Genomic DNA, 27628 nt, shown 5'->3' with positions numbered 1-27628 from the left:
ACGGAGTAAATATTTAAATTACAATGTGGAACAGTAATACAGCGTAACTGTACCAGTCCTTCACGTAATGAAACAAATAATCTCACAAGTAATCACATGAAATAGTGTTTTCAATCTTCCTTCTTAGACCATACGCAAAGAACATTTACAATCTGAGTGTACCTTCTTTATTATCTTTTCCTTAGCCTTCTGGAACAGATGAACTTTATTACAAGTATTTCTGGAATTTTTGTAAATGTAAATATACTTCTCTTCAATTGTTTTATTGTTTGTGGATGTCCATGACATGAAGCATTACATGAATAAGTTAAACACTAGCTGTGCGTTTTGACATATGATGGAACACTGTGACCTAAATAACCATGTTATAAGCAGTTATATTCAAGATACAATGTCAAACTGAAACTGTTCAAGAAGGGTGAAATGCCTTATGTCTTTGTCATTCTCTTGTTATTAGAGAAAACTTAGTGCATTTATTTATAACTGCTTCATTTCAGAATGAAGCAGTTAGTACTCCAAGTGCTGAACTTGGGATTGAAAAAGTAAAGCCAAAGATCAAAAACCCTCTCCCAACATTGCAAATCATTCAGTTTATCATATGTTGATGCCTAATCTGAAAATAATACTGCATGTCTTATTCCATGATCAGTGAAGAAGTTGTAAAAACACACAAACACAATCATATTTTCTTCCATTACTTAAGGTTATTTTGTTATTCACAGCCTTTTAACTTATCACTATGAATTGCTGTTTACCTGCAAAGAGATTTTATTTGGCTTTCATACTCTTGTTTTTTACAAATAAGATGTTTTCAAGTTGACTTTAGTTGACTTTAGTTCTGCAATAGTGGAGCATACCTTTAGTTTTGTGTCCTTTTTTTCCTTTGTGTGGAAGGCACTATTGCCTTCCTAAGCACTAGTTTTTAGTTTAGCACTAGACTGCAGGAAAGACTTGTACAAAATGCGTTAGCATTTTTAATATACTACTCATTTTTTATTAGTTTTGCTTTAGCAAGGTATGCAAAATGTTCTGTATTGTTGCTTTCTTTATTAGAGTTGTTGGAAGTTTATTTCTGCTGAAGGGTGACAGAGCTGTGCAAGCTGGTGAGATGTGAGAGCTGTAGATATTTAATCTTCTCTGCCTGTTTGTTTTTGACATTGCATCCAGGTCCTTTTATGTAGGAGTGGAGGTGTTGCATGTCAAACAGTGCTTCACAATAACTTGAGTTGCTGGAATGATCTTTGGAAGGGTCCTTTCAGATTTAGTTTAGCTAAGTGGAGAAACAATTAAAAAAGGACAAGTATTTGAACTTAGGGAATTCAGTGCAAGTGATCTAAAACTACTTGGTTTCATCAAGCTGCCTGTTCATGCTGCCTCAGAAAGGGTCTGACCCTGTGAACTTCTGTATATTTATCAAATTCAAATTGTTAGATTTACTTATTCAAGTCTTCTTTTATTCCTAACCTCTTTCTAACCGTGGTTGGACCTGTACAGTGAAAATGAAAATTTTACCCAGTGACTGGGTAGACTGTAAGTCAGACTGTGATTTCCTGGGATTTGTTGCTTTTGTTGTTGGAAGTGAGCTCTATCTTGGGAATTGTATGACTGGTGGGTCAGAGGGCTAAAATCTGGAGAAGGGAGGGAGTTTGAAATATCTTCTTTTTAAAATTCAGATAAGAGATTAGGAAGATTGAAGTGAACCTCTTAGAATGCATTTCCTGAAACTTTTCTGTGCTTTTCCTGTGAACAGGTGATCTCTGTTCTGAAAAATGGTGCTGTAAAATGTCCAGAAAATCCTTGTTTGTCCTGGCTATTGTTGCAGATACTTTCTTCATTCTTATTTTTGCCTAATTTTGCTAGGCCTGAGAGTTAAAGCGAGGATGTTGTGGGCCTGAAAGAATGATTTCACTCTGGTGAATTGGGTTCATTTTCAAGTTTCATCTCATGCAAAATAGCACTGGTTTGTTAAAAGTAAATGAATTTTTCAGTAGTTTACACCAGTAACCATAGAGTTTGGTGACATTTCAAAACTTAGTGAGGATATGATTTAGCCTGAAGATATCCTGTTAACTATGTTGCATCAGAAAAGAAATGTTTTACATTAATTTTGACGCACCTGTATTGTGCAACAGAATCCTTTGGGGCAGTGTCTCTCTCTGAAGTTTTGTATTAAATGTTTAGCACTTGGTTGCTTTGGACTTAAAATTAAGGTTATAAATTGTAAAGCAGTCTATAAAGCTCCTTAAAATGGAGTTAAATTACTTGTCTACTACCTAATTGAGTGCTGGGAGGTGTGCAGGTGAGACTGTCTGCAAGTTCAGAGCTGCTTTGGCACACCTTTTTCTTTCCTTTGATGTGTCCCTTGCTTGGCTGGCTCTTGTAAATTAGGGTCTCCTTGGAGCCTGGCTTTGGGTGTGGGGTTGCATTCTCTTACTTGTAAGCAGAGCAATGACCTGCTCCTAGCCACCGGAGGGTGGGTTGGCCTTACTCTTTACCTGCTTTTCTCCCTGTTAGGCCAGCATTGCTGTGTGCCTGAGCCTGTCAGGAGCCGCTAAAGGGAACTACAGAACTTTTGTTACTGCTGGAAGAGGGAAAGAAACATTCTGCTGGATAAGCTTGCTCACTGTCTGAAGTCAGCTGTGTGCTCCCAGCAAGGGGCAGGGAGATGAAGTTGTACAGCCTGACCAAGAGCAAGTGAATGGGTGGTGCTTCTTCAGACCCTGGCGGTCCTTGGAGAGAGCTGGGCTGCACTGTGAAATCGTGTCTTTAGACCCCTATGGAGGGGAGCTTGCACAGGGCTTTGGATGCAGCAGCACAGTTAACATGGCATGACTGGAACAGCTGACTGAGTTCTTGTTCAGGGCCTGGCAGCTCCTGGGAGAGGAAAGGAAGGGGCAGTGGTGAGTGGTGGCTGTGTAACCAACCAGCTCACTTGAACGTGCTGCCTCAGACAAGAGGCACGGTATCAGGAGTGGTGCTCTGTAGTAAAGCAGTAGAAACACTTCCATGGACAATTAGCTGTTACAAGATAGAGTAGTTTGCTTTACTTAAAGCACTTTGCTCAAAAGTAGTTTCTGTGAAGGGCTGTGGTACCTTTCAGAAAAGGTCCTAGCATGGATATTATGTTTTCATGCACTTCACAGAATCACAGCATCAACAAGGTGGGAAAAGACTTTGAGATGCTCAAGTCCAACCTATGACCTAACACCACCTTGTCAACCACACATGGCACTAAGTCTTTTCTTAAACAACATCATGTCAAATAGTAATGTCAGTCTCAAGTACTACATCAAAATCTAATTAGCAGTTCACTTTTAAATTTATTTTTAGAAGATTGTAGGCTGTCACTGCCTTTTAGGGGAGAATTCTTTATTACAACATTTTTTCATTTTTAATCAAAGTAATGATACACCAATCTGTTAAAACTTCATATGCACTACTATAAGCACTGATACACTCTGTAAGGTAAACATATATCTATTAGTGAAATCTAGAGCCTGTTTGCATTCAGTCATGTTCAAGTATCTGTTTCTAATAGTATCTGTTTCTAATAAATATGTCCGGTTTCAGAAAAAAAACAAGGTAATTCTGTGCTTTATCTAAAGATATTAACTGTTCTGTAAAGGAAATTAGTCTTGATTGACCTATGACTATTTGACTAATTAATTAGTGTGTGTGTGTTCAGGGTATTTTTTGTGTGGATGTTGCTGTGTGTGCCCTGACCCCCACAGTAAAACTGGAATGATCCAGTTCTGGCTTCTACAGGACCTTGTCTGAGATGATCTGGAAACTAAATCCACTTTCAAATAATTTTCATGTATTTCATAATGAAATCGAAGCTTAAGGTCTGCTAGGGATATTTTGGATCACGAGTACAGACAAATACAGCCTTCATCAGTGGAGCAGGCTGCTTTAAGCTCACAGAATTCCTACATTCTCTGATGCTGTAAGACATTTTCTCTGCTTCTTGGAGCTCCAATGTTTATTTTCTCTAATTGCCAGTGTGGTCTAATTTATACTCTGGTAACGTACCCTTGTATTTTTGGCCAACACTTTGTTTAAATTATAATTCTTCTCTGTTTCCAGTGTTTAATATGGCTGTTCTAGAGAGCTAACGTCAACTCCTTTCAGGGTTTCATTTTGATAAGTGAAAAACAAGTCAATCTCAGAAAAAAGAAAGATGAATGGCAGCAGTCTGAGGCTGAGCATCTAGCATCACACTGCTGCAGGGAAAGGAAATAAAAAACTTTTCTGGTAGTAGTGAGTTATTAAGTTGATTATCTCATGAAACCTCTCTACTAAAAATTTGAAAACTTAAGGCTTTTTGAATAACCGCTGCAGTTTTACAAAACTGTCAGACTTATCTCTCCTTTGCTACATCCAGCTGAGGAGAAAGTCTGGAAGGGTTTGAAGTTGGGTTCTGGTGGTAACAGAAGTTGTAATGTTCTTGCTTTTTTCTTAGGAGTTATTTCTTACCTGGAAGAAGCAGGTCTTGTGTTTCTCTGCTAATTAGTATTTTTACAGAAAATACACTTGAATTGCTTCTATTGTACAGTTGGTTAACAATGTGGCAAGCATTACAGGAGCTGATAACTGATAGATCATTTCAAGCAGTTTCTTTGTAATTTATCCTGTAGATCTTAACTTAATAATGTTGTAGGTGTTTGTGATGAAGGGAATGGATCTTTGTGGTAACCTGAAATACAGATTGTATGTAACTCTTGAGAGGGTTAGAAGTTATGCACTGTTTGTCAGATACTACCTTGGTGTGGTGTTCCTCTGCTTACAGACAAAGGGATTGCTTGCAGTTATGTACTGGGTTATGATATATAAAAGAATTACCAGGAGAATGTCTATTTTTTACTTAAGCTGTAGTATGTAGATCTTGGAATTCTATTTAAAAGGAACCCTAAGGAAATATCTTCTATCCTAAATGTGCTTCAATAACAGGAGTAACTTTTCCCAAGATTAAGATGAGCATATGTTTAGAAGATTTTTCTGTACCTTTAATAATGACATGCTTTCCCTATAAACTATTAATATCTATTTATGTATTTGGGAGTAGAGTAGTAGTGAAGGTGAACGTGCTTAGAAAATGTTGGGGTGTTGGACTATAAGCACTGGAACATTTTGGATAGAACCAGTCTTTAAACTAAAAATACTAATTAAAATTTTTATTAATAGATTTTATTGCCTTGAAGTTCAGCAAGGTCAGAAGAATAGCTATTTCTGGCTGACTTAGGATTTCTGGATAATCTTTTCTTGTTTCTGTGGTGGCCTGATCTTTTTCTGTAATTTTTTGCAGAAATACCGCTATCAGGATGAAGATACGCCCCCACAGGAGCACAGCTCTCCACACATTGCCAACGAGGTGACAGGTCCAGAGCTGGTCCATGTATCGGAGAAGAATCTGTCACAGATTGAGAATGTTCATGGATTTGTTTCCCATTCTCATATTTCACCAGTAAAGGTAGGCATTTTTAAAGTTCAAGAGTGTTTTGGTATGCTCCTCAGGAATTTAATTCTGTGGGGCAAAAATGCATGCGAAACACCTCTTTCTGTTTCTTATGGAACTGCTCGTTTGTGACATTTACTTTGTAGACATTCAAGCATTGACTTAGTTCCACACATTCTATCTAGAAATGTGTGGTAGTAAAATGCCCAGAAAACAACTGTAGGTAATGTAAGATTTTGGATGTAGTTTTCAGGGGTACTGTAGTTTGTGCTGTTGGTTTCATTTTGGGTTTTTGGTCAGAAACCTGTAGAGACAATTCCAAGTTTGTTTCTAGTAAATATTTTAATTGAGGATCTATGTGCAATATGTAATAAGCCAAGTGCAATATACGTCTCTGGAGTTTTTCAGCATGCAGTACCATTATTTTCAAGTTTGCTTCAGAAACTTGAAGACAGATTTAAAGATCTGAGTGTGAGGTTTGGGAGGGGATAATAACAGGCAGTTTTATTTACTGTGTTAGTAGATAGATGTAGCTCAATCATGTTCTGAATAGCAGAGCGTTTTTGTGTGTCAGACTAAATGCTGTTTTCTATAACATCTCTGAGTCTTTCTGGTTGGTTTTGAGGGAAAAGTGGAGAAATTATTTGATATTGGGGAATGTTTGGGCTTTAGAGTGATGAGATGGGCTTAGATTGCAGTAAGCTTATAGCTTGGTACTTTTAGCATGAATTGTTTGTGTGTGATAGTGTCCTTTGTAACTGCAAAGAACAAATGCTGTTACATTGAGAGCAGCCCTGGGGAGAAGGACTTGGGGGTGCTGCTGGATGAGAGGCTGGACATGACCCAACAATGTGCATTCATAGCCTAGAAAGCCAAATGTGTTCTGGGCTGCATCCAAAGCAGGGTGGGCAGCAGGGGGGGAGGGAGGGGATTCTGCCCCTCTGAGCTGCTCTGCTGAGACCCCACCTGCAGCAGGTTCCCCGACAAAAGAAGGATATGGACCTGTTGGAGCAGGCCCAGAGGAGGGCACAAAGATGATCAGAGCGCTGGAGCATTGTCATGAGGATATGACTGGGAACCAAGAAAGCAACCTTGTTCTCAGGCTGCCCAAGGACAGAGCATCTCTTCTGTTAAGAAACACTGAGAGAGTTGGGGCTGTTCATCCTGGAGAGCCAAAGGCTCCATGGAGACCTTAGAGCCCCTTCCAGTGCATGAAGTGGCTGCAAGAAAGCTGGAGAAGGAATTTTTGCAAGGTCATATGGTGATTGGACAAGATGGGGAATTGCTGTTAAATGAAAGAGGGTAGATTTAGATTAGTTATTAGTAAGAAATTCTTTCCCATGAGTGATGAGGCACTGACACAGGCTGCCCAGAGAAGGAGTGTCTGCCCCATCCCTGCAAGTGTTCAAGGACAGGTTGGATGGGGCTTTGAGCAACCTGTGCAGGGTCTTCGAGCCCATGGTATGGAGTTTGATCTAGATGATCTTAAAGGCCCTTCCAAACCAAACCATTCTATCATATTTTAAGGAAAAAAATTGTTTTGAACCTAGTTATATTTACATGTTTTAAATTATGAGGAAAAATGTTGCTGAATCTACCAGCTCTTTATCATTTACTTGTAAGGATTCTGTAGAAGACCCAACTGTAGTGTGTGAGTGCATTTAGTAATTGCTTTCCAGCTTTGCTAAAAGTTTTAAAATGCATATGATGATATTGAACCAGTGATTTTTACTTATATCTCCATAATGAACTCTCAGTATTTTTCCATAGTCTTCAGCTAGAGAAGCTGAATTCTTTAAGCCCTAATGAATAACCTTTTAGAAGTGGGCTGTATTGCCCTCTGAAGAGCCTTCTGAGAATACTCATGTGACAATGCTTTCAGTTTTGGGAATGACTAGGACTTAACTTTGCTTGCTTATGAATTTAGACACACAGTAACACACTTTCACGTGTCTAATTCCCTGAATTTATTGATGTTCTGGAAGTAATGAAACACCTTTTATATGCAGCCATTAGAAATAAATTTTAAAAAAGTCCTCTTCCTCTGGGGACTTAAGGCCAACTCAGTTTATTCATAAGCTATTCATAAGCTTTTCCTAAGTCCTTGAGCAGTTAGTCTTGCCTTTTAGAAAGTATAAAAGGATCAAAAAGGGAAAGAGAGGAGCTGTAAAACTGTCTGGAAGAAAGAAAACTATTTCAGAATAGAATTAAGCAGAATTAAGAATTAAGTGTAGTTACAAAATACATTGAGGCCTTTTCAAAATACTGTGTATCTTAGGTCTCTGAGAAGGATTGCTGTTATCTGTCTCACATTGTTAAATGCTGGGTAATCATCACTCAATAGGGAAAAATGTTCTTAAGGGAAGTATTATCGCTCAGTTTGTATTACCATTTTTAGCATATATCTGATTATTTTTGGGTAACTCCTCCCTATTAATTTCAAAGCACTGTATGGTTAATTGAAATTGTTCAAAGCTTTGTTAATCTAAAAACTGAGATGGGTGTTCCAGGTTTCAGTTGTTAACCAGTGTTTTGTATAATTTTTATTTCTGATGCTCATTGACTGCTGTCTTGCTTCTCTCCTGAAGGAAAAACCCAAGGTTGCTGTTGTATTATTAGCATAGTGGTCTGCTCTGCTTTTGGTCTGATGACCTGCAAGGTGTTCATAGTTTTGGCATAGCTTGTGCTGGAGATCAATTTAGCAACAACAGTTCTGATTTAAGAGTGCCTTGTGTGATTTATTTGGTAGGTTGGCTTGGTGCACTGTGCAAGGAACCAGGTCTGATATACAAGATCTCGATCAGCTTTCTTCAATTGTTCATTGCTTAAAGAAACTAAATGTAATAGAGAATGTTGTGTTTGTCATTAATAAAATAATAGAAGGCTTGTTTTTTGTTTTAAATATAAATGCTAAATGCACTTAAAATTTCAAGTACATAGTAGTTTGAAGAAGTCAGTGATTTTATGATTTTATGTCGCTTTTTAAGCAATGCTGCAGAGGCCAGTAGAATTGGATTTTGAGGAATACCTTTTCTTATAGCAAACTCTCTGCAGTATAGAGGAATAATACAGAAGAGCAGAAGGAAAGGGAGATGCCTGGTTCTGACTAGTATGCATTTTGTTCTTGAGAGAAGCTTTCAAATATTCTAGGACTTAAAATAGCTTTAATAACTTGCTTGAACAGGTGGATGCTATTTCAAATAGTAGTTTTCAATGACCAAAAATGCAAATGTCTATCCCAAATTTTTAGATAAGTATGGGACTATTTATCAAATGTCAAGTACTGTAGTAAATGAAGGTAGTTTATCTTATGGACAGGGGAATGGGCTATCTCAGATTCAGGTTGGGTTAAAATATTGCATGTTTGCAGTTAGCATAAAATAAGAGAGACTAACTGTACTCTTTTAAAGTTTGAGTAAGACTTAAAGGTTTTGTCTTTTTAGAGTGGAACTTTGTCAGTTTAAGAAGAAATGTTTGCTTTCTGTGTCTCAAGTAACAAAGAAGTAAATTTGACCCAGGAGATTTTGTGTCCTCTGTTCTCTAATACTGTGTGGAATGGAATGCTAATGCTGTAAAACAGCTTTTAAAAAAGTATTTCATGTAAGATAATCATAAAGGAATAGTGAAAATGGTCAAATTAAAATCCTTCATAAACATTCTCGTCCAAAGGCTTTGAAGAATATTTTCAGGTAGGTAGGCAGCGAGTACCAGAATTTCTCCAGGATGGGGTTTCAAATTGCACCTGGAAAGGTGTGGTTCCAATGTGAGGTCCACAGAGTTCTGAACCGCTCTGCTCTGCAGCTTGGCCGCGAGATGGCGATGCTGCCGCAGGGTTTGCTCCCATGTAACACTGAATTTAGTGCCGTAGGACAGCGGCATCACAGCCCCTTCGGAGTGACGTGTTCGAATTTAACTGGGTTAGTACACAGCCCCAATCAAGCGAAATCTGTCACCGGTATGATATGGTACCAAGCAAACTTTTAAACTGTGGAGTGGAAGCAGAAGTTTTCTATCAAGGAAAAAAAGCTTTAATAACAGATTATTACAAGGCTATAAAATAATGGGTCATGGTGCAATAAGACAGAAAAAAAAAAAATCAGTAATCTTTATTTACAGCTACCTGGACCTGACAGATTATTTATCACATATATATATATATATATATATCTGTATGATATAGCATGGCAATTGATTATTTAAATGTAGAACCTGACTGGGGCTTCCACATATTTCTGTAATATATTTGTGTATTGTGTGTTGGTATTTTGAGCTAATATTTCATTGCTAACATAGAAACTCCAAAGGGAACATGTAATAATTTGTAGGCTACAAATATATCTTGTACTGGAAAAATATACCATGACTAGCATGATAAATCTTTATCTTACTCTGAAATAAATTCTTAATATTGCAATATTCAATGCGTTTCCATTATATCAATAATTCCTATTTGAAATTTTCACAAGTTCTTAAAAACTTTCCAAAGCAGTTGATAAGTTTATAAATTATATTATCATGTGGCTGCATGTGGTAGCAGGAAGCTAGACTTACTGGTTGAGAAAATCTTCTGCTGTTCTTCTTCCTTGAATCAAATCTTTTTCAGTCATCTATCTCTGAAGGTTTTCACCATAGCACCGGTTTTCAAAGGGTGTGAAGAAAAATGCCTGCTCCTGGTTTGTTCCTTTCATGTGTCACAGATACATGGACAGCTGAACAGAAATGTTTTAGTTGGAACATTGTACTGGCTTTGTTAGTCTAGTAAGGGACCTAAAATTGCTTTTTCATACTATACATGGAAATTTTAATTACAGACAGAATCATACATCTATAAGGAGCTCAAGACATTCTACTGGTTGAATATTTGGTATCTCTAGAACAGCTTTGTGCAATCATCAGTGGAGCACCAGAACACATTAGGAATTGTGAGAAGTATGTTTGTGTTGGTGGCAGAAGTCTGTAACTTGTAGTTCCATAATCATGGACTCTTGTCTGTATTTCATGCAGCACAGTTGGCCATTTTTCCTGTTCTCACATATTCCCAGGAATGGTCACCCCTGTGCTGGGTGCTGGGGACAGGCAGTGCAGGGATCAGCCTTCCCACTGCTGGCTGCCTGCTCTCAATCTCCTGCACAGAGCTGTCATTCTGGCAGGGGCTGTTATGTTCTGCTTACAGCACTTGTGCTTCACATGATACAGTAAAAATCCCCACTTCTCTTTACCAGTGGGAACATGTAGAGTAATGTTGTTTATCCATTTAAAGCAATTGGAGGACTCTTTTGTAGTTACATAAACTTATGTCAGTGAATAAGACTATGACTTCATAATATTATGACATTAAATGCAAATTACTTGCTATTTTCCTGTCTCTGAACAATGAAATGCTTCAAACTGAGGTGAAATACTGTTCTCCATTGAATAAAAGATTCAAGTTTTACCCCTGAATTCTAACCAAAGGAATCTTTTTGCCCAGGTGAAGCACCCAGGGAATACCTTAGAAACAGTAGTTATGCCCAGTGCCAGTGCCCCTGTCTTTATCTCTGCTTACCCCTTGCAGTGTCAGATCTGGAGAAAATATTCAGCTCAGTTTGCATTAGAGCGCAAGTGGTCTTTTATTAGAATAAAAGCAGTAAGACAGTTTACCTTCTTTGGCCCTGTGAACTGTTAGAGCTTGTGATGGTATATTGAGCAGGGAAGGATCACTCTACACCTTCCCTCTTCACTGCTGACAGAGGCAGTAGGTTAGCTGGGCATTTGATTTGACCTAGTGCTGTAAGTGCCTGTAGGGTGAGAAGTAACGTCCTTCAGCCTTTCCTCTCCTCTTGCTTAGAAGCAGCAGCTTGTGGTTTTGTGCTCCGTATCCTGTACTTTGAAGTGGACACATAGTTTCAAGGAAATGTCTAATGGTGTGTCAGTGGTACCCAAACCTCTGCTGAGACAGGCTTTGTAATGCTGGCACAGCAGTTCTGCTGACTACATGCACTGTCTGTGAAATAAATATCTTGTGCCCACTCGGTGTATGCCTGGTTTTTTTCACGTATTTAGTCATCTTTGGAAAAGTATTTCCAGGACCTAATGGTATTTAAGCTTAATGGTTTTAAATTAACCTTGATTTGAAACTGCTTATCTATTAGTGCTGCAGTGCTGTGTAAAGCCCACTTATTCTGACTGTGGTATCACAGGAATGAGACATGGCAAGGTGGTACTTGTTCTTAAAATAGCTTCCAGAAGGGAGGGGAGAAATTGGAACTCGCTCTCGTTTCTGTACTGGCAAAGCACGGTGAAACTGTTCTAAAGAGCAGAATCAATGAGCATGTGGAGAAATGAGAGATGAGAAAGCGATGAATGCATTGCAAAGAGAATTTCTGCTGCACAAATCCCTTAGAACATGTGCTTAAAGATCATCTTGTTGATGTAAGTTTCTAGGTTTTCTTAGATGCACACTCAAAAAAGATTATGGAAAAACTTAAGCTGTCATGAAATAAGAAAAAAATAATTTTGGGATTTAGTTGTCAAACCAAACCAAACAAAAATGCCCTACCAAAACCAAACCAACAACAAAAGGAAAGTAAAGGGTAAGAAAGAAGATTGGTAATCATGGATGGAGGTTACTAGAAGGATCTTAGAAAAGCTTGTGTTCTCATTGCATTATCTAAGAGGAATAAGAGCTCAGGGTTATAACAGATTAATGGAATAATCATCTCAGTACTCAATTTACAGTCAAAAAGGCAAATGGAATACAAGGAATAATCAGCAAAGCAAATGGGAATAAAACTGCATTATCTTATCACTCCAGAAATCTGCACCATTCATTATCTTGATTAAGAAGGCAAATTTAGATACTCAAAGAGGAGCAACAAGAATGATCAGAGACAGAGGGCAGCTACTGAGGCATGAAAAATGAACTAGTTTGACCCCTCCATTTGGTGAAGAATTGACTCAGAACAAACCAATGGAAATACAGTCAGTAATGCTAAGTCTCTAAAATGGTGAAAATGACTAGAGATTGGTTATTTCAGAAATCAAAATTTATATTCAGAACTATAGATTAACAGGTGATAGTTGTTTTATAGCCCATAAACACAGTGACCTACAGTCAGCCTCTGACTTTGAAATAATCTTTCAGCTGCTGGTAGCCTTTTGGTTTCTGGATATACCAACCAATGTATTACAACCCACATTGCTTGTTTCTTGAACTGCAAACAAGCACGTTTATTTACCTTCTTCCCATTAAGCTGTATGAAAATAGCTGTTATATAAATGTGCATATTTACAATCCTTCCTTCAATGCTAACAATCTCCTTTCCATGTGAACCCAAATCTTGTGCTGGTAATATTAATAGGTTCCCTTCCTTTTGTCTCCTGGTGTGTCTTCCCTCCAATCTCTTCTGTTTTCTCAAATACTTCCCCTGAAGTCTTTTAGAGCTTGTGGAGCTGCTGTTAAAACAGCCTTTTCTGTTAATTGAGAGAGTTTTTCTGCTCTCAGGAAGGCTAGTGGTCTTTATAATTTAAACTGTGCATGTTCAAGGTTAGCAACAAAGTAATTTTAATTTCCTCTCTGCCCCAGTAGATTTTCTTGTCCTGCTCCAGTCTGAGCAGGTAGGTGAGGTTAACCTGAAGATGAAGATACTGTTTTCATGTGGAAATCAAAGATCAGTTAACATGTAATTTGCAAGTTGGGTTATGATTTTGAGAAGGTTGCAGTCTGTTACTTTTTTCTAAATTGAGAACTTTGTGAAGCTTTGCCATCTTCAGCAGAAAGTGCTTCTGGTGTTAGGAACATACATAGAATATTGGGAATCATGAAGAAAAACTTGAAGATACTCTCAGGCATGCTTATTTTTAGATTAGTATCGTACTTCAGTGATCGCACTTGAGAGGAGCTGTTATGCAGTCTCTAATTAAAATGCATTGCCCAAGTTCTCGATGGGTTACTGATTTTAAACTCCTGTAATTGGAGAATGTGGAAATACATGCAAAGGTGTCAGTTTGTGTTTTATAGTGAGAAGCAGTTGACCAAATCTGCCCAATTCTCCATAAGGATCTGCTCAACAAATTCTTGTCAACAGAAACAAGAAAGAAAAACTGTAACAGATGGACTGTGGATTAATCCAAACATTAGAACAACCTAAGATACAGTAATCAACATCAAGTCGTCCTAGAAAGAGGTTGCACTGTTTTCACCCGAGATTTTCCCTGAGCTCTCGATGCAGTTGGGTTCATTTTGCTGACTGAAGCAAGCCTAAGGAGAGTTGCATTAAACACAAGATGTTTTTATCAGTCTGGCGTGCCAAAAAGATGGGCAGGAGGTTCATGAGCAGGGTGCGGAAGACCAGGCAGTTTAATCTGCCCAGATTGGTAGGTTGTCTGAGGTGTATTGTGAGTAATAAGGTAATGATCTTTTATATTAAATATTTATACTGAAATAGATCATTATAGAATAATTGTGCTGGGATGTTTACTTGTAAGTTGGTTTCAGCAGTAAGATATATGCTTTTTATTGATTATGTAAATGACACTAGGTCAAGAAATATCCTTCAGTCCTATCTGAACTAAAAGTTAAGATAGACTTTCTACCATCTCTTAGCAAAAAGGGTTAACCATTTTTTTTTTCTCCACAGTATTTGGGTCCTGAGCTCCTGGGCTTTGGCTTAGAATACTGCATATACTTGTTTATGAGACTTAGACTTATGCCAGTGAAAGTTTGTTAAATCTAGAATTCTGAAAAGTGTAAGAAAGAAACATGAGTTTATATCTACATTTTCAGTGTTGTTTTTGTTCCCATGCCTGAAGAGTTTAAGTTGTGTAGTCTTATGCTTGAATATCCAAGTTCTGAACATTTCATTTGCCTCTGTTTTTGGTCAAAACCTAACTGATAATGGAAATAAGTCCCTGCCATTGTTTTAGGTGATTCTTGAATTTGCTCTGTTAAGACAATCAGGTTTTTTTCCTTTAGGGTCTGTGCTTATTTTAGCCAATGCTCTGTTTAGCCAAATGGTAGTAAAACTAATATAAGACACTTTTCAAATGCTTCAGGGGGACTGTTGGTTTTTGTTTAGAAAGGATAATTGGGATGTAACTGCTGTTCCTGTTCACAAACAATTTTTGTTGCTGTGCCTTTTTAATTTTAGGTGTGCATTCTGCTCATAAAGTTATGCCCAGGAGACCTTTATCTCAGAGATTAAAATACAGCATTAGGTCATGTTTTGACTTGTCTCAGCAAGCTGATAATAACCAATTTGCTTGGATATAAAGTCAGAGGAATCCTAGTCCAAGTATTTGATGTTGATTTTTATACTTAGTAACCACTGTGATTACTGTATCTTGCTAATTGGCCCCAAAACAAATAATGTTACTCTGCAGCCTCGACAAATGCAGATGAATCTTGAAGTAAATTTCTTAACCTGTAGAGATATGTGTGCTGATGTATAAATCTTAATTATATGCTGTTTTGTTTTGGGGTGGGAATCTTTTAAAAATCTGCAAATTCTCAATTCTTGCGTAACAGTAAATAGTGGTTTTTGTTTTGTTTTATTGTGTGGGGTTTTTTGTTTGCTTTGTTTCTAATTTTAGCCCCATCAGTTCAATATGTAGAATACAAAAAAGGGGTCAGGGAAGCTCTCTACTCCTTTTAGGACTCCTGCAGTTTCCTGATGAGTCTCCTTGTTCTGCCTCCTGACTCTGGAGGCAATCATTCACAGATGCAATTTCAGCTGCAACATCTGTGTTGATGATTTTCCTTTCTCTGGATATTGCCTTTTCTGTGCAAATAGAACTTTTTTCTGGTGTCTACTTGTAGGTGTTTGACCCTCTGTTGAATGCTGTGACTTGAATGAGCCCTTGTTTTTACAACCTCCCACTGTTTTTTTTCAGCTCTCCAAGTGACCATTCTTCTAATCTGGACTCCTTTGTGGTGTCCTGATTTTGTGCCATCTCTAGAGCTATGCTTTGCCTTTATCTCCAGGTTGCTTTGTAACATGTAAAAATCAGGGTTTGTCTCATCACCACAGTACCAGCTCCTTCTACAAATAACTGCAACTCTATCTGCTTAGGCGTCAGCAAATCTTGCTCGATATCATTACATCCATATGGAGTGTAGGTGACACAGACTGCTGCCTTGCATCAGCAGAGGGATTGCATAACCTCTTCCTTAAGTACTTTTCTGGATTTCTCTCTCAATTGAAATTAAATCATCATTGCTTTGCTTTCAGGAAGCTTTTTGTCCACACGATGCTTTCCTGAAGTGCTGATTTCTAAAATCACTTTGTAATTGATGCCATAGTGGATTGTTGGCTGTGTGGGAATCATCCTTGAAAGAAACTGCCTTAAAACACAGCAAACCTGTCTTTCCTCAGACAGATCAATATAACAGTAAAAAAATACCTACTTGGTACATTTCCTGTCCATATATTGTGGTGTTTTCTTCCAGAATTTTGCACAATATTCTTCCATGTGACTTTGTTTAGAGCCTGTGGGGAGAAATAGAGAGAAAAATGAATTATTGAGCAAGTTCTTTTGAATGTTAGACAAATTCTTGTACTCTAAGATATTTAATAAACTGTATAGCAGTGTTGACATTCAAGGCTGTATGTAGAAAAAGATAAAAAAATAGTTTCACCTTGACTTTCATAAAAGGACTTGGATCTCAAAACATGTCATTTGTACCTTGTTCCAAACATCTTCAATCATAGCCAGGGATTTATCAGTTTCTCTGGAATAAATTTATACCATTTTTCAGACTAGATATGTTTTTTTGGCTGGAAGAAGGTAGGACTCAGGAAGTGCTGCAGTGTTCCTGTGAAAAAATTCCTATTATGAAAAGCTTTTCCATTTGAAAGGGTCATTGTATCTACTGTGTCAGGCATTTCTCCACCTCCATTATCTATCTTATGCTCATAGCTTTAAGGACACTGCACAAGTCAGACCCAGTTTCATATGACTTGCACTGATAAGCCATTGTATTTTATAAATATTAATAAAGTCTGTCTGAAAGGTGTGCTCAGAATATTGGCATGTGGTGTGGTATTGAGCTGTGCTGGTGAGTAGAAGTAAATGGTGCATTGATCTCGCTACAACAGATTTCAATTAATGTACTTCTTATTTCTGCTTGTAAGAGAAACCAGCAGGAAAAAAACTGTTACTCAGACTAGGATAGCTGTCAGTAAGAATTTGTTAAACAGCAGATTATGTTGTATCCCAAAAAGTATGTGAGGGAATTTGGTAATTCCACTGAAATGCACATAATAAATCAGTGGATTTTTAGAATTATGTGGCTGTAAGTTATGACTGTGTTGTAAGGAATTTTTCTGCCTTTGTTTATATGGAGAGTTCTCTGGGTTTTTAAAAAATGTTTGTCCTGGTGCTATGATCATGACTGTAGAAATATACCACAAATGGTTTCAATAACTTTTGGCTTTCCAAAGATAAGCTGATATTGAAACCTTGACATTTAACTGATTTCCAAAATAATCCTTCCAATGTGAAATGGAGGATTTTTAAAAAAATAGTTGGCTATAAAAATTTGAATGGTGAATTCTGTAAAGTGACTTGAGTTCCATGTAGTCTTTCAGATAATTATTCTGAATTCTTTTTTGCTGTGAAGAGAGTAGAGAAAACCTAGAACAGTAGTACTTGTCATGTGCATGGGAGACCAAAATAATCTTACTGAAAAGTCATTAGTGAATAGTAAGTTTTTTTTGTTTTTGAATTATTATTCTACTTTTGAGATGTAATGTTTAGTCAGAAAGAGATATATATATATTGTTTTAATAATATGTTTACAGTAGTCACAGAAATTTGGGCATATGTTATATAGGTGTTATGAACATGACACATTATTCACAGAATAAGAACAACAGAGTGTGGACTTGTCATGTTTAATCTCAAGTCTCTGATTGTCTTGAGGATTAAAAAAACCCCAAACCGCAGTAGAACAACTTCACTGGGCATCCTCTGATACGTAACACAGAATGATTGCTTTGTGGCACTGTGGTTCACTCCCTCGATAATTGTTTTATGCACCAAAGAACAGGGAAAAATAAGAAGAAATCAGCAAACCGTTGTTTATTAAATATTTTTGAACATGGTTTTAAAGTAATTTTGCTCTGTGGAATGCTTTCATAACAGACAGAATCAGTGAAAAAGTGCAGTTCTGTTCTATATTCCCTGTTTTGTTTGCTTCAGGTTCATAATTTATGCAGGCAAGGAAGTGAAAAGATGCTATTGGATATTTCTACAGGCAGTGATTGAAACTTGGTTATTTTTGATCTGTGCTTTCTCCACCCAGTAGCTGTTATCATCCACCACCATCCTCATAGCTGTGAATTTGTAACGTTGTACTGTACCTGCTACCCAGTTTCCCTTAAATATCTGTTGGCAACTACGAAGAGAAAGCAAGGTTTTCATTCTGTGCATTTCGAAAAGGAAAAATAAGGAAAACCTTTGCTTGCTGCTATTTTCTTTTTTCTTTTTTTTTTCTTTTTTTTTTTTAAATTGCTCAAGATTATATTCATCATTGTAATCACAGGTAGAGAGGGAATGTGAGAGGTGGAAATCTTTGGAAGAAAAATAGCAGCAGTTTGCAAGAATTTTGTTTTCCTGGTTTGTAAACGATGCTGCTGTAATTCTATCTGCATTTTTTTTTTTTTTTTCTGCTCATTCACCACTCAGCAGCTGGTAGGGAATTAAGACTGCCTGGCAACCACCTGCAGAGCTGCAGAGATGAATTACATTTTCGGAAATAACACACTCCTCTATTCTCGCGGCAGTCGAGGCAACACTGGCACCAGCCACAGCTCTGTAGGCCCCAAACAGAAGCAGTGGGCAAAGAAAGGCTCAACAGATGAGTTACGGACTGAGCCTTCCCGGTGGCAGCAGATAGTGGCATTTTTCACTCGGAGACATGGCTTCATTGACTGCATTTCTGTCGCTGCCAGCTCCACCCAGGTAATATGCCACATATTAAAGTGATTGTGTCTGCATGTTTTCTGGTTACTTGTTAGTCAGAAAGAGCAATTATTTATATATGCATGGTTTCATATAATCTCTTATTTATGAATGGCATTTTCTGTCAGCTTTCATTTTCATATTTTAAAAGAGCTCTGTATAATTTCTAGCATTAAAGCATGAAATGGAAACACTAAATGAGGTCTGATTTTTATTTATTTTGTAAGTGATGAGCCTCCAGCAATTTTAAATATGAGATATCCTAATGAAACAGTGAAGTATTGAAAATGTAGTTTGCATTCTGCTGCTTGGCTCTGGAGGGCAATAACATAGTTAAGAAATATCAGTTCCATAGTTCTAGTAAGATGTCAAATCAAATAGACTATGTTTTTAATGGTTAAGGAATTTTATCTAAAGAATTAAATAATATAAAAACTTAACTCCAGGTAGCACAAATTCAGTTCTTTAACAGCTTTCTAGGCTTTCTGGCTACTGATAATACACAGATGAAGGAATGTCTCCCTTACATAGAGGGTGTAAATTCAATAGTGCAGTCTGTAAGAAAAAACATGACATTTTTCAACTTCACTGTTGAAAATCTGCTCTATGTAACATTTGTGTTAATCATCATTCAAACTCAGGTAAAAGCAAACAAGCTAAATTTCAATTGTGTGTCTTTTGGATTACTTCTTAAGGTTGACACTGGGAGAAGTTTAAACTTATTAGCATTAGAAAATGAGTATTTCTCTGGAAAATATGACTAAGACCTATGGAACAATGCTGACATGTCAGAATTATTTAAACATGGGAGATTAGGTTTGTTTTCTACTGTCAAGTGAAATTCATCATTAGTCAAGATGTCTTGAATGATTTAACCTGAAATACTACAAAAACTTGTAAAAGAAGGAAAAATTTGTTACCCTCAGATACTGTAATTTTATTAGGATAATTTCTGCCTGTTAGTAGTTGATTCAAAGATGGTAAACTGGCACTTCCTCTGAAGTCTGCTTATTGTTGCTGGGTTTTTTTGCTTAGGAATTTGGAGTAAACAATGAATAGGAGAGCTTAGAGGGGAATTTTGACTTTATTGTTGCATCTTGTACATGATGTGGAAGATGGATCCTGTAGTTTCTCTAGGGGGTCATTATACAACTCCAAGTGATGCATTAGGTAGACATACTAGCTTTTAAATACTGAGGGGTTTTTTAAAGTAAAAATATGCAGTATTAACCTTTTGAAGAAAAATTGTAGTTGTTCTCATTTGTTTAAAGCTTGAAGAAGTAATATTGGAATGCATGAAGCTTGCAATTGGACTGATTAGTCGGGCCCAGAAATCTGCTCATAAATAAAATATGGAATACCCTCTGCTTTGAGTGAGGGTTGGACCAGGTGAAGTTCCTGAGATCCCTTCAAACCAAAGCAGTGATTCCATGAATATCCCAGTGCTTGTTCTATTTTTCTGCTATGAAAAAGATTGCTTACCTCTGGGAAAGCCTGCCAAATTTTTTCATAGTTCTGACAGTTCTTCATTTAAAAGAACTCCTTATACATGTTCATGGTCAGAAGGAAGGAAAAAACATAAAATATTTTGGAGTGGTTGTTAAAAAAAACTTAATGAGCGTTTTCAGAAGTCATGCACTGAAAACGTAAGAGCTTGTTGAAGCCACTTCCCCTGGAAGGATGCTGTACTGTCATTGCACCTTATCATTCATTGCAGCTGTTCTAGCCTCAGGAAAGAAAAAGGCTTTTGGAGGTTTTTAATTGTGCTGCAATTTTGTTTTTCAGTTCTCTTCAGTTTGTGTTCTGTGTTGTGGTATTCTGAACATTTTTGATGCCTTTTATTTGTTCATTTGAGATACATCCCCATGATTTGATTGTAATCACATTTGCAGGGTACAAATAAGTAATTAGATATGACGTACCTCTCTAACCTGGTCTGTAGAAATTCTGCGTGTTATCATGGGCTTTATTGAGTCTCATTGCTGTGACATCATGATTATTAAAGTAGTTGTCTCCTGCTTCCCCTGTGGATCTGCTACAAAGCCCCAGTTTTAACTGCCCCTTAGTTTGCTTGGCTTTCTTGGATGGCATGAAGTGGTCATACTTGCTTCGTTCCCTCCATCTCCAGTGAAAGGGAAATGACTCCTGGAGATGGGGCAGCACATACCTTTCATTCTCTGGCACCTGCTTAGGTCACCCTAGCCCAAGCAAGGTGGTAAGAGGACTTTGGATTTTGAGGTAGGGTATTTTTTGAGTAGGGGCTTGTATCCTAAAGAAGCAAGGCTGAAGTTGATGATGGATAGGGTAGCACTGCTTTTTGCTGTAGTTATCCCTTGGTTTATACCCAAAGGAATGCACACATGTCCAAGTGCATGGTGCCCAGCTAACCACACCAGACTTCTTTATGAGTCCTGGAAGCAGACTTACCATGCTCAGGAATTCGAGGCCTTTATTGTTTCTCCCTTCTCATTCTCTGTAATGTGGTGTTAGTCACTCAAATAGAAGAATTAAGGAATTTGTTTAGGAGCCAGTATATCAATTTTTGTCAGCAGTTTTTAATTTTTTTTAAAAAGAAGCAAATCTGTGCTATAAAAATGGAAGGTAACGATAAAACCAAGCATACAACAAATTTATACTGTCATGAGGGTGAATAACTGTGCCATGAGCTTAGTAAATATAGCATTATGTAAATGACAAATACTGGGTAATTGGAAGTGCTGTCCTAACAAGAGATATGCACAGTGCATCAAGGACGATAGCTGCATCAAGAGCACTGCTTTTTCCTGAAGTCTTTCCAGAGCTCGGAGAAGCCCCTGTTCTTGCCAGTCAATCCCAGCTATCATGTCTCAGCAAGCATTTTAACTGTTGGTATTTGGCCCACAGTGTGCTACAAATGCAGAAACTGATTTGTGTGAATCCCACATGTTGTCAAACTGGTTCTAACAGCAATGCACGGAGGCTGTTCTTAGCACGTAACTGAGCATACACTTACAGCATTTGATACTGAAAAATTGTTTAGCTCCTTGAATATCCTGTGCTCATTTTTACTTGTATCTTCTAGGACATATTTTAGGAAAGATGAAAAGGATCAGCGCAGAAAAGTCATCCAAAAATCTGCTTAACCATTTCAAAAACTTAATTTTAAATTTCAGAGCTTATCAACTGCTTTCATGAGTTGTTTGAGCTTAGTCATCTGTCGAATTTGCATATCTTCCTTTTAAGATCTTGGTAAAAGTTTTACTGTGTCATTAATCCTAGACTATTGCTCTCAGAGTCTTTGGAATATTATGGACATGGTTCTAGCATGTACGAAGTGCTATGTCTAATCACACAACAACATAGAGCTGTTGTAAGGCGTGTTAAAATGACAGTGAAAAACTGATTTCTTAGGGCAACATTTATTATCCTTCCTGTATTTTGATATATATTGAAGTATTTTTGAATTGTTGCTGCCAATATTGTGATGAATGCAGGAGAAAGCAGCTTTAAATAGTACGTGCTTGGGGTGATTTTCTCTATAGCAATGCACCTTCTGAAACAAACATGAGTTTTATTGTACTAAGTTTCCTTCTTATTCTTGATTTTTAGCTGTGTAAAATCACACATTTGTAAAAGCATGAGTTTGTTTTGCAAATCAGCTCTGCAACTGGTTGCATTTTCTGTAAGACGGTATTGTAGCAGTGATAAAAGCAATATGAATTTATTCTGTGAGAGGAATGCATTAATACATGTTCCAATCGTTTAACCCAAGCATTAGAGGACTTCTAACCTTTGGTTAGAAAATGAACCTTTGGTTCATTTTGTAAACATTTTCTGTGTACAGTAGAGATGAAAACTTCTTAAGACTGCGAAATTTACTTGACATTTTAGAGATAGGCAATTTTAAAATCATAACAGTATCAATACATTTTAGGAATACCTGGCATGACTCATGTAATGCCACGTAGGCTTTGTCAGCATCCTGCTGGTTCTCTGCTGTGGGCAGTGGTCCCCTGGGCTGAGGTCAGGCCCGTGCAGTGATGGGGCTGTGCTGCTTCCTTCCCAGAGCTGTGTGCCTGCAGTGCTGGCATGTACAGGTTGTTACCTCAGCTAATCACCTGCAGCACCGCAGTGCTGCTAGGAGCTGGGGGAGTGGTGTCAGAACTGAACCCTGCTCCAGCTACCTGCAGACACTGCTTCCTGCCAGAGGGGCTTACCTTCCACTTTCTCTTTCCTGTTCTCTCACACCTGTCTCCCTCAGAGTTGGTAACATCATTTCTTCGTATTTCTGTTGCATTGTATCTCAAGAAAATTACGTTTCCAGAATGAGCCAGAAATCTGGCAAACAGAGAAGGAGACACAGAATTTTTTGCTTTTGGAGCTCTGCTGCTGCTACTGCTGGGGCATTCTGTCTGCACTGTGCCCGAGAGTCTGAATCTTCAGGCAAGGCAGATGCTGGATCCCCTTTTAATCCATTGTCCTCAGCTAATAACTCAGGTGGACTAACAAGCTCTTGCTGTATGAAGCCCAGTGCATGGAAGCCTGTGAAAAAGGTAGGACTCTTTAGGGCTGTTATATAACTTTCCTAATTTATTTTATATTGTGATAGTTGCCCTCACAGTTGAGGCTTGTATTGATTGAAAAGTGTTTTGAAAGTCAAATTCAGGCCAGTCTGTCTTTCACCAGCTGTCAGCTTACTGAACAGCTCTAGCATGGCTCCTCTAGTATAGCATTTCTGTTTTGCTGCCAAAGCTGCTGTACATGTTTCAGTTAATACAATTATTAGCTAAATTACTGTCTGACAGAACCACTGCATCTAAAGTGAAAACTGTCTTCTTCCTGTTCTTCTATTTTGGTCCACACCATCAAGAGCACTCTCAATTATGATTAGGAATGGGCAGGATATTTCCTTTACTTTGAAGATTTTAGCTCAACAGAAGCTTCCTAGATGTTTTTAGAAAATGGAACCTTGTCTTTTAGAATGATTTGTGCATCCATGACTGGGAACTGGCATGGTATCCTGTTGTGCAGTTTAAGATTTCTAGTGTAGACCCAGCTCAGAATTCTGGTAAACTTTGTGTCCACAGCCTTTGTGGGATTTATACAAACTCAAGGAGAAAAATTAGAATCTTTATGTGCACACCAGCTATGCAGTATCTTTTGAGATGGATTTGATTATTTTTCCTAGAACCTCTGATGGGTCATTGCTTTTATCTGTATTCCAAATCAAAGAAGGAACTTAAATTTCTCCTGATGAATAACAATTATTTTTAAAATTTTCAGTGAAGCATTTAGGCTCTTGAACTCCCTTATTTTTTTCCTTTTTTTCTTTTAAGATGGGCATGATAGTCTGCATGAAGAATGTGTCCATCACTCCTCTCCCTGGGAGAGAATTCAAACTAATTTCAACATGCTGCTGATTGCTAAACTTCAAGCATAATCATACTGTGAAGCATTTACAGTGCAGTTCAGTTTTGAATTAGTTTGAGAGATCCACAAAAGATGGCAATGCACAGAAAACATCAGCCTCCTCATGTTATGTTTCTCATGTGCAATTGAAATGAAGTGCCTCATTCTTGTTTATTGGTATAACCACATAATTCACATTTTGTTTATCATGTAATGGCTCTGTAGCAGAGGGGTCCCAGTGGATCCTCCCTTGGGGGAGGATGCTCCCTTTAAAGCTGCTTCTAATATGTCTTTCCAAATTTAGTTCAAGTGAAGATTGCATAGTTCTATAGCTGATCTCAAGAACGCTCTACAGGTTTCTCCAGTTAGAATTTAGGAGAGCTCCTTTTGATCAGTTGTCATTGTTCCTCCATTTTATTCCTTGCAGTATGGATAGAAGCATTCCTGTTTCACAACAAAGGCTGATAACCTTGTGCTATCTATCGTGGAAGCTCAAAAAATATAATACAGACGCCAAATTTAGTACTGAGATTTGACGACTTGTTAATACCACACCACCTAGCAAGTTGTCCCTTAATCCTTTTGAGGATCTGCTTTTTCTGGTCTTTCCCAAAACAGCATTAGCAACAGTCAGTTCTATACAGATCAAAATTAATTATGTCAATGTTCTCCCTGAAAGTAATTTGTCGTGACAGAAAAAATGCTGCCTAGTCTTTGATATTCTCAGCTGCAATACCTTTGTTTACTTGGGATCATCCACTGACCTCTTAACTGGTCACCTCTTGCTACTATTTCAGCTTCTTCCAGGATCAGAGTGTTTGGACTCAGACAAACCAATAGTGCTTCCTGACTCTCCTGAGCCACAGAAGTTTTCTTGTGCCAACATTACCTACTGAAAACTGCTGCTACACTTAAAGTTTTTGCTGGTTTAAATTTTAATCCCCACTTGACCAGCGTGGCCATCTGACTCCCATGATGCTCATTCCCAAGAAACTGTCAAAAATGCCCAACCTGATGCAGTTCTGTCACTTGCCTTTTGAAAGACCTAAAGCCTCCTTCCATGTACCAGGTTTTTGTGGCTGCACACACAAGGTTCAATATCCAAAGAGTGCACTTGGAAGGACTGAAAGAATCCTCTGAAAGTAGAGCAAAGATTCCCTTCTGTCTGTCTTGTGTAATTTAAAAAAAACCTTTGCCACCAACCAAAGCACTTCTGGACTTGTTTTCCAGTTTGGTATTCCTCAGGGTGTCTCTGTGCTGTTTATTGCTATTCCATGTGACTTGTTGTCAGTATTGAATTTCATCTCATTTCCTATAACCCACTTGTCTGATACATCAGCCTTGCTCTACAGCTTGTTTCTGTTGTGCCTTTGCTGCCCTTCTCCTTTTGTTGGTGTTTAACTGCACACTGGGATGTAGTTGAGCTCATGTGTTCTCCAGACAAACAACAGATATTTATGACTCATTTTGTCTCTTGTAGGCTGATCTTGGCATTTATACATTTTCAGTCTATTGCTCTATTGGAGTGTTTCCTTGACCCTTGCAAGAGTCTTTTTGGGAATGATACATTTAAGCTATGATTTCCATAAAATTAGATCACCTTATACGTACTTTTCATAGGAAAAAAACCCAGAACACTGGTAAAATAGAATTGCTTATTAATCTTTTTCCAGGTCCTTGTAATCAGCTTAAGCAGATTGTAATCAGCTTTTGGGTTGTTTTGTAAATTGCCAACATTTTTTAAACTGTATAAAAGTTAGTATTATTGTTGTTATTGGAGACTAGTATTATGCAGCTGTGTCAGCTTTCTAAGTAGGACTTCAGACATTTTATGGGATGCAGGTATAATACAGAATTTTTTGTTGATGGTGGAATCATAATTTTTGTCCCACTGCTTTGTGTGGTACTTCCTGGAAAATGCTGTACTGTGGGAATATTTTGGATGAGTCTTCTGGCTTCTTGTCTTGTATTCTGTTTATCAGTGCTGCCTCACAGTGTGTGTATTTGCTTATTCAAAATTGTTTCTCTGAGACTGATGCCTGCAGAAATGTTCTGCTGCTCCCAGGCAGTGGTGTTTGCCTTTCATAGCAAAGTAGGGAGGGGAGTAAAGATTGCTTGTGCTTCTGGGGTACAGTTCTACTTCAAAGCAAACTTAATTTACTAAGTAAATTGTACTTGTTTTTCTTAGGTAACTAACTCTATCTGTATACCCAGAGTGATGTAGCAGGTGAACAGGGAGTCAGCTTTCCCACTGGAGAGAGGAGGAACTCTGGATTCTCTCTGTAGCATGTAGGGTAATGAATCTGAAATAATGATAAGTGACTGGAGTGTTTAGAAAAGTGTTCTATAACTGTGGATGATATTCAGGAACACCTGCTATATAATGAAAACTTAAGAACCTCTACTTAGTTCATGTGAAGAAAAGTCAGGAGAGTGTATGGTCACAGACTATAAATATGTAGGAATAGATTTCAGAAATTAGAAAGTTTGTTTATTTAGTAGAAAAGGGCATCTGTATTCCAAATCAGATAGTAAACTTAGTTTTAAAGATTGATAGTAATCTAATAAACATTTTGGAAGCTTAGTGGGACATGATGTAGTTGCCAAATCAGGGTAGTAAATTAGTATTTCCCGTGTGAAAAGTATGATAACAAATAGTTTCTACTTGAGAATGTCAAAACACGTCACAGTCTCTAATCCATCAACTAATATAATGGCTTTAGACTGCTCTTTGAAAACTGTGAACTGCTAGAAAGCAATTTATATATTTTTTTAAAATCCCTTTTTTTATTGCACTTTTTTGCTACTGCTTTCAATTTCCCTTTTAACTGTAATTTTAAAAGATGAATGCAGGGAAAATTCAGTGTACAGCTTTTTAGACTTTGAGCACATTAAGCCTTGTTACAAAGCAGCACCTGAGTAGTTGGATGCTAAATTAAGTGCTATGCAAAGTGACCATGAAATACTGCTGATGAAGGTGGTGATAGTACAGACCTAAAACTGTATTCCCAGATAGGTATGGAATGCCAGAGTAGATGGCTATCTCCAAGCAGAAAACTAGCTAGGGCAGTCCCAGCTTTGAGCTCACAGTATTTCCTGCTACTCATTTTACTGTATGAAAAATAATAAGATTCAGGTGCCAACAGAACTTAGATTAATATGTTAAGAGGCACACATGATCAATAGGAGATGACATTGATTCAGGATTTCTTATGAAACTTATGTTTAATATGGCTGAACTGTCTGTTATGTTGTGTGTGACCCTTTTGTTTAAACTGTCTTGGTATTCCTAGAACAAAAATTTTGAAGAGGCACATATGATGCTCTTTTAAAAAGGAGCAAAGCTGTACTTTCTGAGTCTGCCCCTAAGCAGGTCTGATTTCCTTATTGTATGGTCTTTGGGAAATTCTTTATTAGAAAAGAATCAACAGGTAGGGGGATAAACAGGTATTCTTAAGACAAGTCAGTTCCTTTCTATAATGGGAAAATAAGGACTTGCAGATCATCCAGACATCTTTGAAAACAGAGACCACGTAGATCAAAATCTGCATGGGAACATGTGGTTATCAGAATGTTTCCATGATTACAGAAGTGTTTGACAACTATGGTTCTTGCATCAAAGTCTGTTGAAATGAATGATGCCATGAGATAAAAAGGACATGATAGACTACAAATGAAGTATTTCAATTCCAGAAAGAGACTTTGGAGTCGTTACTGATGATTGTATGCAAATATCAATAATGCAGTAATGAAAAGGGTACATGAGATGTTGGGTATTAGTAAAGAAGTAGTAGCAAATAACACAGAAGATGATCTGAGTATTTGTTGTGTATAATTCTGCAA

The 27628-nt window shown here is 37.7% G+C and overlaps 1 protein-coding gene across 21 annotated transcripts in view; it reads left to right on the top strand.

Annotated features, from left to right (window-relative positions):
• DLG1 (discs large MAGUK scaffold protein 1) overlaps positions 1-27628 on the top strand; it is a 145373-nt gene that overhangs the window by 46646 nt on the left and 71099 nt on the right. For 16 of the 21 annotated variants that reach the window (XM_033069026.1, XM_033069023.1, XM_033069021.1 and 13 more), the window contains one exon: positions 5306-5470. In XM_033069026.1, the coding sequence (XP_032924917.1) occupies positions 5306-5470 (165 nt within the window). Of the gene's footprint in view, positions 1-5305; positions 5471-18123; positions 18398-27628 lie in introns of those variants that run through there. The other 5 variants (XM_033069031.1, XM_033069034.1, XM_033069030.2 and 2 more) reach the window with 4 other exon arrangements.

The sequence above is a fragment of the Catharus ustulatus genome, chromosome 10, assembly GCF_009819885.2.
Source record: "Catharus ustulatus isolate bCatUst1 chromosome 10, bCatUst1.pri.v2, whole genome shotgun sequence".
Taxonomy (NCBI): Eukaryota; Metazoa; Chordata; class Aves; order Passeriformes; family Turdidae; genus Catharus; species Catharus ustulatus.
Note: the sequence above shows the minus strand (reverse complement) of the source record. Positions and strands in the feature narration are given on the sequence as shown.